General features: G+C 43.4%; 1 protein-coding gene across 2 annotated transcripts in view; it reads left to right on the forward strand.

Moving 5' to 3' along the window:
* Positions 1–12522, forward strand: part of LOC142890643 (putative flavin-containing monoamine oxidase A) — a 44463-nt gene that overhangs the window by 14897 nt on the left and 17044 nt on the right. For both annotated transcript variants that reach the window (XM_076029852.1, XM_076029853.1), the window contains 2 exons: positions 1807–1907; positions 9564–9722. In XM_076029852.1, coding sequence (XP_075885967.1) covers positions 1807–1907; positions 9564–9722 — 260 coding nt within the window. The remainder of the gene's footprint in view (positions 1–1806; positions 1908–9563; positions 9723–12522) is intronic.

The raw sequence follows: 12522 nt of genomic DNA on the forward strand, positions 1-12522 counted from the left end.
ATGGTGATACCATAAAGTCCTATCTGGCATGAATGTCTCATATGGAGATTTTCCTTGTCCGTCTTATTGAAGGTTTTGCTTATCACTGCATTTCCCTCTTTTTTTTTTTTTTTGGCTTTTTGTCATGCTTCATGGAAAGGCTGAAGGCTGGTCCAGCCCGCCTTGCAGCCTTTCCATGTTTGAACATAGAAAGCGTGAAAACAGGGAGAAGAGAAGAAAGAGCAGTGCAAGGGGAGGCATGGCCGGCAACAGAAGTGACAATGATTAAGTCAGACACATCACACTCAGTCAGATAAAAGGAGAGGAAGCAGGAGGAACAGCCAGCTGGAGCAGCATAAATAGAACACTCTGTTTGAACTTTAGCGGCGTGGAAAGAAATCATCCGAGCCACGGGCTGACTTGGGCCACCTTTGAAGAAGACCATAGAGTTAAGAGGTTTTGGACCAGCAGATGGAGCTTACTAAAGTAACAGCCATTTTTTTTTATGTTGACACAACTTTTTTGTGTGTTATATTTCCAATTTTAGGTTCTACAACATCAATACTACTACTACTGCTACTACTACTAATAATAATCTTAATAATAATAATAATAATAATAATAATAATAATAATAATAATAATACAGTGTTCTAGTATAAATAATAAAAGTAAAAAAAATACCTATCCTACTAAAATCAAAAAGTAATAATAATGCTGACGCTGAGCAACTTCTTGGCTTGGCTGCTGATGAACTGTGCTGGTCCACTCAGTGATTATATTCTTTATCGGTGCCCATCAAGGCTTTTGCTCTTTGAGGACAAATGTGAACAAGACACAACAACTTTGAGCTGGATGTTGAGGACAGAATGAAAACCGTCGAAATGCTTAAGCGATTTAGAATTGCTACCCTGACGATGGAGTTGTTGGCGCCATTCGATAAATTATCCGTTGTGGACAGAAATGGTGATGTTGACGGAAAGCACTCAGAGACACCACTCTGTCACATCTCATTTTGGGGGGCGAGACGGGACTTCGGTCATGGGAGCAAAAAAAAAGTCTCATTTGACTGTCATCTGCTTGTCGTGTAATGTGACGTTTCCTTTGCTGAACTCCAACTCCCGACTGTTTTGGTGTCAAAACAAGTGGCATTGTGACCATGACAAAAGTTGACAGGCCGTATGTCATGTGTACAGTGCTGTCACTCGAACGTCTAAGTGCCCGTGTCAAATTAGTCCGAAGCCACTTATCATGTCGCTGTTTTTCAATTTTACTGCTCCGGGCTCATCAATTTTATTTAGCATTAGGTGCATTATTTTTGAGGTTGCTGACAGCCCCCTGACAGTTTCAAAATGATGTCTCACATCTTCCACTGGTTCATTCGTTAAAAGCCTGGCTTTTGGCCAGATGTTGCTCAGCGTGCCAGGGCGGCGAGGCAGTAAGCAGTGGTGTGGCTCGCATGCATATGTAACACCGGCACCAGCTCTTGCTTTGGCGATGAAGTCACTCGACTGCTCTCGAATCAGTGAGATGGAGCCTTTATGGATGTTAGCGTAGAGATTAGTGCTCGGCGGCCCACAGAGGGCCGAGGCCACTGGTATACGAGTCAAGACAGATCCGACCTAATGAGCGGAGAGATTAGTTCAAGTGTGCTCTCTGTCTTCTCACATTTCAATTTTCCCTTTTTGTAGTCTGCAGTTAGCTTTTCCCCTGAAAAAACAAAAAAAAAACAATCAAAGCAGGTCAGAGCAGGGAGGCTGTGTTAAAAAGGATACCTTTTCGTTTCTATTAATTTTGTGATTAATGGCGTGCTGCTTTACCCCAACAGCAAAGATCCACTACCAGCCAGCGCTGCCCAGTCAGAGAGAATTCCTCACTCAGAACATGCCCGTTGGCCACTTGATAAAGTTTATTATCACCTACCAGACGGTAAGTAAACACTACATCCAAATTAAAATCTAAATTAAAAATGTTGTTTGGATAATGTCACGATCGCCTGTTTTTTTAATTGTGTTTTTTTTTATTTTTTTTTATTGTTTTTTAACGCATCTTTCACCCCTATCTAACAGCTGCTCAGTATTTATGGGGCTTAAATGTAAAGCCTCGCTAAAACAGCATTTGGTTGATTTCCAGAGTCAATACAGCTGATGCACGAGAAAACAGTAAACAAAAACATTTAATTACACCACACACTTGATATTTCACAGCTGAAATACAGAGGCCCATTTGACAAAAGCAATTTGCATAGCACTGATAACGATGGCTGCATTAGTTCACACAATTGTTGCCTGCAAATTGCGGATCCATTTGTGGGTCCTACAGGGCCTTTGCATGCGTGCATGTCGCTCAGCCAGAGTGCCGTTTGTTTTGATTTGTCATATTTGCTCAAAATGAGCGGGAGATGAAACGCTCTCTTGTCACAAATTGTTGCTCTGCCGCAAAGTTCGGTGAAACGAGACCCTGAATTTAAATAATGGTGCCGCTGTTTCAGAGCGCATGAACGAGATGTCTTTTTCAGCTACTCATGAATGGGGAGCCGATTTGCACTACTGCCATGCGATCTCAGCCCCATGTAAAATTCAAACATGTCTCCCCATGCCTCATTCTGCTGAGTGCTCTTAGCAGAAGTGAGGGCAACACCATTTAAAGGTATGGGTTTGTTTACCTGCTTTGAGAAGAAGGAGAAGGAAAAAAACGTTCCATGTAGGGCCTTCAGTGCATAGTGCTGGTGCCTTAGATCTCGGAGCACTGCGCAAAAAGAGCTTCTAGCACATGCAATGTCGCTTGTGTAGTATTCTTTTCTTTTTCGTACTTTGCAAAACTATAACTAATTAACCAAGCGCCTGTGCGCCTTGTTAGAACACAACATTTGCCTGATGAGAAAACCACTAATGCTCACGGCAAATTCTATCAAAACATTCCTTTGGGGTCTTGTAATATGTATCCAGAGTCCCATTAGATGAAAATATTTGTCAGCATTGGTGTGAAATTATTCCTTTCGATGAGACAGTCCTCAGTCCCTTTCAGAGTTTAATATCCTATCTATCCTCAGCATAAAAATAGATATTTCAGTACATTGTTCTGCCATAAAAACGCAGACAGGTAAGTATCCTACTAGGGTCAATCAAGACAATTGCTCATAACATTTGGAAACAGCTTCCTTTGTGAGGAGGGCCTTATTAAAATCACATTCCATACAATTTTAGCATAATTTTGTTTTCTGTCTCTCTGTTTTTCTCGCTAACATTAAGGTATTTGAATAAAAATACCTGAACAAATGAGCATTAAGACTCATTATTCAGCCAGAATTAACGTAAAGGACCAAGGACAGACCCCTGTTGAACGCCTGACATAATACCAGCTGACATAAGTCTCCTCTGTGAAGATGAGGCGCGACTGGTTAATCTGGCGGCCTGTTCTTATCTCAACTCAAGTTTTGTCTCTGCAGCTTCCTTATCATTCCTTGCCATTTGATACTTGCCAGTTTGGAGCCCAAACTTAACCTTGTTATTTTGTGTGACAAATCCCGGGGACCCAAGGGATCATCCGAGTTATTATTTGGAGGGAATGTGAGTGGCATGTTGAATAGAATAGAATAGAATAGAAGACCTTCATTGATCCCACAGTGGGGACATTTTCATAATTATAGTAGCAAAACTGTGTAGTGCAAATAGATTGATGTTATCTTAATCAAATCAAATTCTATTAATTAAAGAAACAAGGCAATAAAAAATATTTGTAGGTATTAATGGAAAAGAAAAAACAAGATATTTACATTGTATGGACAGTTGAGTTTACAGCTATCTGCATACCGACACTAAATAAGACTTTATTGCACCTTTGAGAAAAAAATGTAAAGCTGTTAAGAGGATGCGTTTTATTGAGTGCAGTTATACAGCCTGATGGCTACAGGCAGGAATGACCTGGGGTAGCGCTCCTTGTCTTGAGCTGAAGGAGCTGCTCAGGCTCTCCACAGTGTGGTGCAGGGCGTGGGAGTTGTTGTCCATGGTGGACTTCAGCTAGGCCAATGTCCTTCTGTCCATCACCTCTTGGATGGAGTCCAGTGGACAGTCAAGGACGGAGCTGGCTTTCCTCACCAGTTTGTCCCGTTTCCTCCTGTCCCTGTCTGTGACTCCACTCTCCCAGCACACGATGGCGTAGCACACTGCAGAGGCCACCACAGTATCATAAAAAGTCTGGACAAGGGCCCTGCTGACCCCGACGGACCTCAGTCTCCTCAGCAGGTGGCGGTGGCCGAGAATGATCCTCTCCATGGTCTTCCTGAGTAGGGAGGTCAAGGCGACAGGTCTGTAGTGGTTCAGTTCACTAGGATGGGCTATCTTAGGAACAGGCACCCCACAGAAAGTCTTCAGGCTGAACATGTACTGGACCACCTCACTGAGCTCGTCTGCACACTCCCTGAGTAACCTGGAGCTGATGGCATCGGGGCCTGTGGCTTGAATGAAATGAATGAGAACGAATGAAACAATAACGTGACAAACGTATAAACAAACATCATACAAATTGTCTGTGTGCGAGCACTGCACTCCTACTTTTGTCGTCCCATTTGTCCAACAGTCATGTTGACTTACAGAGGCAGAAAAAGCTGAAGGGAATATGATTCCGGTAGCAGGCTGAGGTTGAGAGCCAGAATATTGAGCCCACACAATACCTGCACCTTGGAAATTCTCCAGGAGGGAGTACGGCTTTTCTAAACACCAGCATATTTCCCCTCTTCAGTGAAAATGCCTGCTCTGGGAAAAGAGGGGTCTCGACTGATCTAAAGTTACTTGTTTTATAAACATAACCTAAGAACCACACGTATTATGTCACAGAGCTCTGAACCGAAGTTGCCAAGGAGACTGTGTTTTTGTTTTTGATTCACTCTTGCGCCCTGGATTGTCTGCATTTCAAAACCACTTTGCCGTGGTGTCACTGTTTCACCTTGAAATGCTCGTACATTTGTATACCTGCACAGGTTTGCATCTCGTGAAGTGTTCTAATGTCACAGTTCAGTACAGTTTTTGTTTTGTGTTTTGCTCCTGAGATATACGACCTGCATTCATCAGGAATTTCATTGCTTGTGTAGAAGCCTTTGGTGCATCGTGCATTATTCAAACACTCCAACCAAGACAACTTCCCATGTTGATCGAATCCCTCAAAGGAACCTTTTCACCTTGCCGTTCCATAGTATTCGCAAGTACACTTTTTTTTTTCTCAATAGCCTCTTTTGCTGGATACCTTTTAGGTTGTTGAAGTGTACACACCACTTTCTCTAGTTGGGGGCACTGACATCTTAGAGGCAGTGACAGAGTTACACTGTCTATTCAAACATCACATGGGAGACATGTGACAGCACCAAATAACCGTCATTGTTTATATATGTTTCTAATAATTGGTAGATTGTGATTTTTCTGCTGATAAGCCTCAGTGGAGTAAAATAAACAGTTTATTCCCAAATGTTACCATTTGTCTCGTTAAAAGTAATTTTCCAAAAACCTCTCATCCATTAGCCGACGCTGGCGTCAGGAAAAATTGCTGCGCTGATTGAAAACGGCTTAAAACGCAAGTGCACAGTGCATACAAACTGCAGCTTTTAAAAGGACATCAAGAACCACCGGCGGTCCCCGCTGACAGGAGACAAAGAGTGAGTTCAGGGCACTGCCATTTTACTCCTCGCTGGAAACACTTCCAAAAGGCGTAAGCAGCAGGCCGTCTGAAAAGAGGCACTTTGATAGCAGATGGCAGGCAGAGAGTCTACGTCTCGCGGAAAAACACTTTAAACACCGAGGGACATTAAAGCAAACTTGTCGAGAAATCATGCTGGCAGAGGGCTGTTGCATTTTTTTGACTTGTTGCTTAATCCTTCAATAATACTTGCAATGAATTATTTACATAGCAGTAATCGGGTAAAATGTTAGGGAATTAGGTTTACATTTCATTAAACTTGGTTCATCACAGTTAATGCGCCACTACTGAATTGGGAACACCTGCAAAACGCTGCGTTATCCGAACTCTGTCTCGAGTTTATTACTCAGTGGCGAAGTTGGTAGCCTGAAGACGGCTGTTTGCACATTATGTTGTGAAAAACTCATCCAACTTCAACAGTTGGTTGTTGGGTTATGAGAAATCAGGCAGCAGGTGCGGCGGCTTGAAACCGAAAAACAAAAACATCTATTTAATCCTTCTGGCAAGAGACGAAGCATTCATGATGACATGCATTAGCGTGGACCAGGGGTGTCAAACTCAAAGATGGCCAAATTTAAATAAAAAAAAGAAAATGGTACAAGTGGAGGGCCGGACTGGTAACTGAAAACTTATTGAAATATTGCACATATTGAATCACAGCCTATACAACATTGCTATATGGTGTTGCCTAATTATGAATCATTAAGCTAATTAAATAAATAAACAAATAAAATTAGTTGCAATATGTTCTTATGGCTTTATCAATAATTTCAAGTCTCGACATTTTTAACAGGCAAACAAAAGCAAAAATTTATCTTTTTCAAAGAGAAATCGAATTTGTCCTTTCAATGGCAAGAGAAAAAACTGCAGAAATGAAACTGCGTTAAAGCTTTGTCGAACTCAGTTTGCTGCTTTGTGATCCTCACCAATCACTGCTTTCGTAAATGTTGGCTCTATCTCTGCAACCTTTCCAGTGTTCATTCAACTGAGAAGATATCTACAGGCAAACAACAACCAAAATCTATTTCATTAAAAGAAAAGTCTATGTAGTAGCAAGAAATGCAAAAATGAAACTAAATTAAAAACTGAAAACGGGTCAGTCTGCAGCTGTATGATTCTCACTTGTCTGAGTCAGATACTTGGTGTCTCATCTTGGGTACAAGTTCATCAATGTTTGGGGTCAGGCTCTGAGCTGAGGAAATCCTCAGGATTGAGTGAAGGTGCTCATCATTAAGACAGTTCAGAGAGAGTTCTGTTTGACGGTTTTGTTTATTTTCATCAAAGAGAACAGTTGCTCACGCAGCTACAGTATGTGCTACCAAACATACGGGCCATTTACACGGCGACAGTATTTTTTGAAACTGACAATTTTCGAAAATGCTCTCGAAAAAAATTTGTTTACACGTAGCCGTCTTCAAAAATGTTCCCGTTTACGCGGAGACGATGGAAACGACTGGAAACGGTGTAGTACCTATGCCAGGCCCGGTGTGGCGCCTCAAGTTTACTCCCTGAAGGCGGAAGAAGGAGAAGAACACCCGAAGCACGCCGTGTTTAAAGAAGCAGCAGCTCGCTGACAACATTAGCACCACAGAGAACCGAAAAGAAAGATCACTTGGGAAAACGGTGTGGTTAAACGGCTAAACGTCTAGTTTGAGTTTCTTTAGAACACAAACTTATCCAATATGCAGTTTCGGTCTGTGCGGTTTCAGTGAAAAGGGCTGGCCTCGTGTAAAACGCATGGCCGAACCGACTAAATATTTTTGCGTTTTCATGAAGCTGGCGTTTTTTTCACAAAGCCGGATTACGTTCCCAGACTCGCAGTGCATTTTGGTCCTTGTAGTATTATGGTGGTGAGTGCAATATAATGACCGGCAGGCCAACTGTAACACTAATTAAATATCATCACGCGGGTCATAAGATAATTAACTCAGATCTGTCCCCCGGGTCTTGAGTTTGACATATGGGGCATAGATGGAAGCTCGGACAGTGCTGTGTGTTCACTGGCCTGGACATGGCCCACTTTACCAAAGAGTGTGTGCTGAGGTCCAGAATTGGATGAAAAGTGTGCTGTCATACTTTTATACAAGTTGATCACTAAAAGGAGCGTCCGTTACAGTGTTCTTTGGCAGGGGAGCGGAGGTGTCTTGTGAAGAAAATGGATGAGTTTGGCCCTGGGGGGAAAAAAAAGTCACCTTTCTGGAGTGCTTTTTCTCCATCAAATTATTTATAATGCAAGAAAGTTGGGCTTTTATTATTCCTAAGGCAACAGTTTGGAGAGTACAAGCACAGTGCGGTGCGCACCCGCACGCTTTTCTTCTCTGGTTACAGGTTTTCTTTTGCAGGCTCAGCAAAATGTTGCTAAGCTAATCACTTTGCAAGGTAATATGAGACAAGAGAACAGTTGAGCTCATTTCGTTCATGATCATTTATAGATCAAGGCAGTGCTCAGTTACGTACAAAAGCATCAAAGAATACAGCCAAGTAACCTTAAGCAACGTGCACTTACAAAACAATCATAACCAACCTAATCCCAGTTATATAAGTAGAAAATAAATTTGCAGTTATGAATTCATGTAAACACACAATGCATTTTTCATATATCTTGTGTTGTACTCATATGCATTTTAATGCAATCTGCATAAGTGCCAAGATGAATGCCCGCAGTGGTTTGTGAATTTGATAATCTGATTGTTTATGTTTGCCTCCAAGTGAGGAAATGTCATTTCACGCACTCTCCGAACTGTTAGGGCCTCCCAGCTGCAGGTACACCAGCGTCACTTATTGTTACACGAGGCTGCAAATTTGCCAACGGGCTACAAAGAGTATGCGCGTGGCAGCCATGCGCTTATTATTTAATGAGACGTTTGTAAGTCTCATGTTATCCAAGGAGGCGCCATAATAATAAGATCTGCCCTCCCACCCCCTCACCTACCCACTAACCCTCCCAACAGTCATGGCTTAGCAATATCACACACGGTTGACATTGTATTTTCTGTTGGTTCTGGTCATTCAATAATTAACATTTTGGTAAATAATTTCTTAGCAATGCACCCTCAATGAAAATTTTTGCCAAATTTTCCAACTTTATTTGGAAAAAACAACAACATTCAGACTGCTTGTGCCGTTCAGGAGCAAATTATCTTTATAATAGATTGGAAGTAAAAGGGTAATCAAAAGATCATTTTCTTTTGTAATTACACATCATTTAATAAAACCCTGAATGATCTCACTGGGAAAAGCAACTATCACGCAAGTGAAATGGGTATTCAATTATTAAATGCAATATGTAAAATTAACCAGTACATATTTAAAATTGTTTATTTATTTCTAAGAAGTGCATTTACTCAATATACATCAATACATAATGCATAAAGTGGCAGAAGAGCAGCAGATCTTTTTCTTTTCAATAAAACAAAACCTGTCCTTTTAAAGCCTTAAAATGAATACTGAATTTATGTCATATTACACCTAAGTATGCAAACTTGTGCAAGGAAAAGTGAATGTATTTACTCAACATACAGCTTCATTAGCGACCTGCAGCTAATAGGAAACCCCTTTTTTAGCCTTGATCTTATAACCGAGGAGTGAAATTTGATTGATTGATTGATTTATTTTATTTTGCGGTTCCTGAATTGGTCGTTTTCATTGCATTTGAGTGAAATCAGTCAGCTGGCACAAAGGAACCAGGAACCCTTGCAGTCCATTTGAGGAGCCTTGAGAAAAAGAGTCGTTATATTCAAAGGTGACGTCCTGCTTTCATATGCAGGTCAATCTTGATTATCAGGTTCTTAAGCTGAAAGGAGATGGCCTCATTCCTGGGCTCCACTTTGAGCCGAGTTCCAGCTTAAATCGCTGCTATTATTCATGTGTGATTACGCCGTCTCTGCTCCTCTGCAGGCTTTTTGGAAGGAGAAAGGCTTTTCTGGGGAAGTAATGACTGGATCATCCACTGGCTGTCCCTTCTCTGTCACCTTTGATGCCACCAGCCCCAGTGGAAATGCCGCTCTGGTTGGCTTCATGGCTGGAGAGGGGGCGACTCGCTGGACCTCCAAGGAGGTAATGAATTGTCTCATCAAAATATGGTTATTTTTGCCATATATTTTCTGAACATGTCAGTATTGTCAAGGTGGAACAGCTTAACTTTGTCATTGTATGAATAATGTAAATGAGCTATACACTGTACACACACATGAATTGTGCCAATTACACTCACTGGCCTCTCGCCTGGTTGCCAGGTTGGAACCTCTTTTGCCTTCTGAACTACTTCAATTTTCTGTGTGATTGCTTGAACAAGGTGCGGGAAACATTCCAGCAATAACCCTCACACCATTCCAGCAACAGTCGGCTGGCCCAAGCCAAGACGGATCCATTCTCTCATGTTCTTTAAGCCAAATTCCCACCACAACCCTTCAACACTTGGGGGAGTGACTGAGTCCTCAAGCCAGATCTTCTGTTGACCAATTTGCAACTTGTATCTTCATGTTTCTGTTCTTCTGTTCTTCAGGAGTGGCGCCCCTTTTGCCCACTTTGCACAGCACTAGCCTTCTGTTTCTGCCGTGTTCATTATTTAGAGACGGCCCTCTGGTCGTCGCAAGTGGATCTTTGACCCACCGCCTTCTTTCTGTTTTCTCAAACTCGTCTGGCCACTCAGCGAGGTCCCACCACCCTCTAAGGGCGTGTTTTCATTGCCTTGCCTCGCCACGGTACGCCACGCCTCGGTACGATTGTGTTTTCATTGGCTCTGTGATCACGAGACCGTGGGCGGACTCGACGCGGTAAAGCGGGACAATGTTTTCGTCAGCATCATTTCTGTACGACACACAACAGCGCGGCAATGGACAAAGTAGAGGTTTGTTTCATACCTGCTGCAACCTTTATATTTCACCAAAAGTAAACACGAGATAGATATCATGGGAAAATAGCATTTATTAAAGAACATTAAAAAAAAAAACAGACTGTGAACACGCCGCGGCGAAGAGCCTCGTCCTCTCGACGAATCCGTATTTCCTCTCGCCTCAAGGCCTCCTCGGATTCCCTCTCTTGCTGCGCCTCACGCAGGAACAGCTCGATTTGTTCCGAAAAAATATGTATTGAAATAGCTGCGTTCAAAAAATTTACACACACAAAAAAATATATTCCTACATCAATACTTCGACTACTTTTATTCACGGTCAAATGTACCTGACACGGAGAAGAAGGAGTTGGCGTGGGTGTCCGCTCCGACAGGGGACATCGCCGAGGACGCTGAGCCAATCCAGTGCCCTGCTCGTCGCTACGTCACCACTAAACTCGCTTCGACTCGGTTGGCCCCTCGACGACAGAGGTACCAAAACAGCACCCCCTACAACCGTGTAGCGGCCAGTGCAAACACCCTAACACCGTACCGTGGCGAGGCGAGGCGAGGCAATGAAAACACGCCCTAAAAGAGCTACCACTTAGTGGATCTAATTTTCAGACCATTCTCTGTGAACCCCTGATTAAATCCCAAATACATCAGCAGCTTGAAACACTCAGACCAGCCCATGTGGCACCAATGACCTTTTATTCCCTGCTTTGATACTTGTGTGTAAGCAGGTTGTCTTGACCACGTTTATTTATAACCTCTGATTTTCAGGGTATTACCTGCTGCTAGTGCTTGTGCAACATGCCAGAAGTCACGAGTTCAGTTCTCAGTAAGCTTCAATGACGCAATGTTGACCTAATTGTGTTACGTAGAATGTACGTTGTGGGGGGAACTGCTTTCGTTCTCAGCGTGTTACATGAAGAGGCTGGTTACACAACAGCCTCCTGCATCTTATCACGCTGTTACTAAATTAACACGCATTAATTTTCCGTGAAGAAAAGGGCGGCCGGGGTGTGCTTTATCACAGCAATGTAGTTTGTCAAACAGAATGCTCACGGGCAAGATTATGGAAATCAAACGAGAAATAGGGCAACATTGTTTTGTTTTTTTTTGTGTCACGGCACGGTCAGAAGCGTCGGGTGGTCTGCTGGGTTACAGTAGCTGTAACCTTGGCAAAGTCCAACACTTCACTTCTGGTTTTTTAAAGTCAGTTGTTTTGCGCTCATGGCTATGATTAATAATAGAAAAAGTTACATGTACCGAGGATTAGGGTTGGGCATCGAGCATCGACTGGAACCGGTTCTAAGGTTCCGATGCTCCCGGAATCGTTCAAAAATTTAAGTTTCGATTCCTGGGGGAGGGGCAAACGCAGAGCAGTGTTCAAGTAGGTAGCGATGGAAAGTGAGCGGCGGCGCTCCAAGGTTTGTCTTCACTTTACAAAAGAAAATGACAAAGCAGCTAAATGCACAACCCAGCGGGGTGTCACCCCCGCCGGCAAGCTGCACCCCCTCCGCTTTCACCGCCGCGTGTCCGCTGACGTCATCGCGCTGAGATCGCATGATGAGGTGCTACAGAATTCAAGAGTCCGGCGGTGGCCAGTGTTCTTAGTTGTTGGCCACTGTTGGCTGTAGTGGAACGATGACGTCGTTGCCGCCGGACTCGAAGCGGCGCGCGCCTCCGCGGCCGCTTTCCCGCCGTGCAGCGATTTGTTTCGGCGTCTGGTCCACTTTGTGCACGAGCAGCGGGGGCGAAACAGCCAGAGGACAATGAACAATTATCCAGCACTGATGGAACGTGATGGAAAACTTTTGCATCAGTGCTTGATATACGCCGCGACTGGCAACGTCACCCTGTGCGGCAGGTAAAAAAGGTGGTGTTGTCCCGGGTGTCCCAATTCCATCGCAAGCCGATCGGTGCGGAGACGATCGGAGCCGATTGTCACCCGGGTCGCTTAGCGGGTTATTTGACCCGTTTTGTCGCGCAACAGCGCGGCTCGGTGAGCAGATTCCACCG

Source organism: Nelusetta ayraudi, unplaced genomic scaffold, assembly GCF_046127955.1.
Source record: "Nelusetta ayraudi isolate G7.1 ecotype Tasmania unplaced genomic scaffold, CSIRO-AGI_Nayr_v1 ptg000026l, whole genome shotgun sequence".
NCBI lineage: Eukaryota > Metazoa > Chordata > Actinopteri > Tetraodontiformes > Monacanthidae > Nelusetta > Nelusetta ayraudi.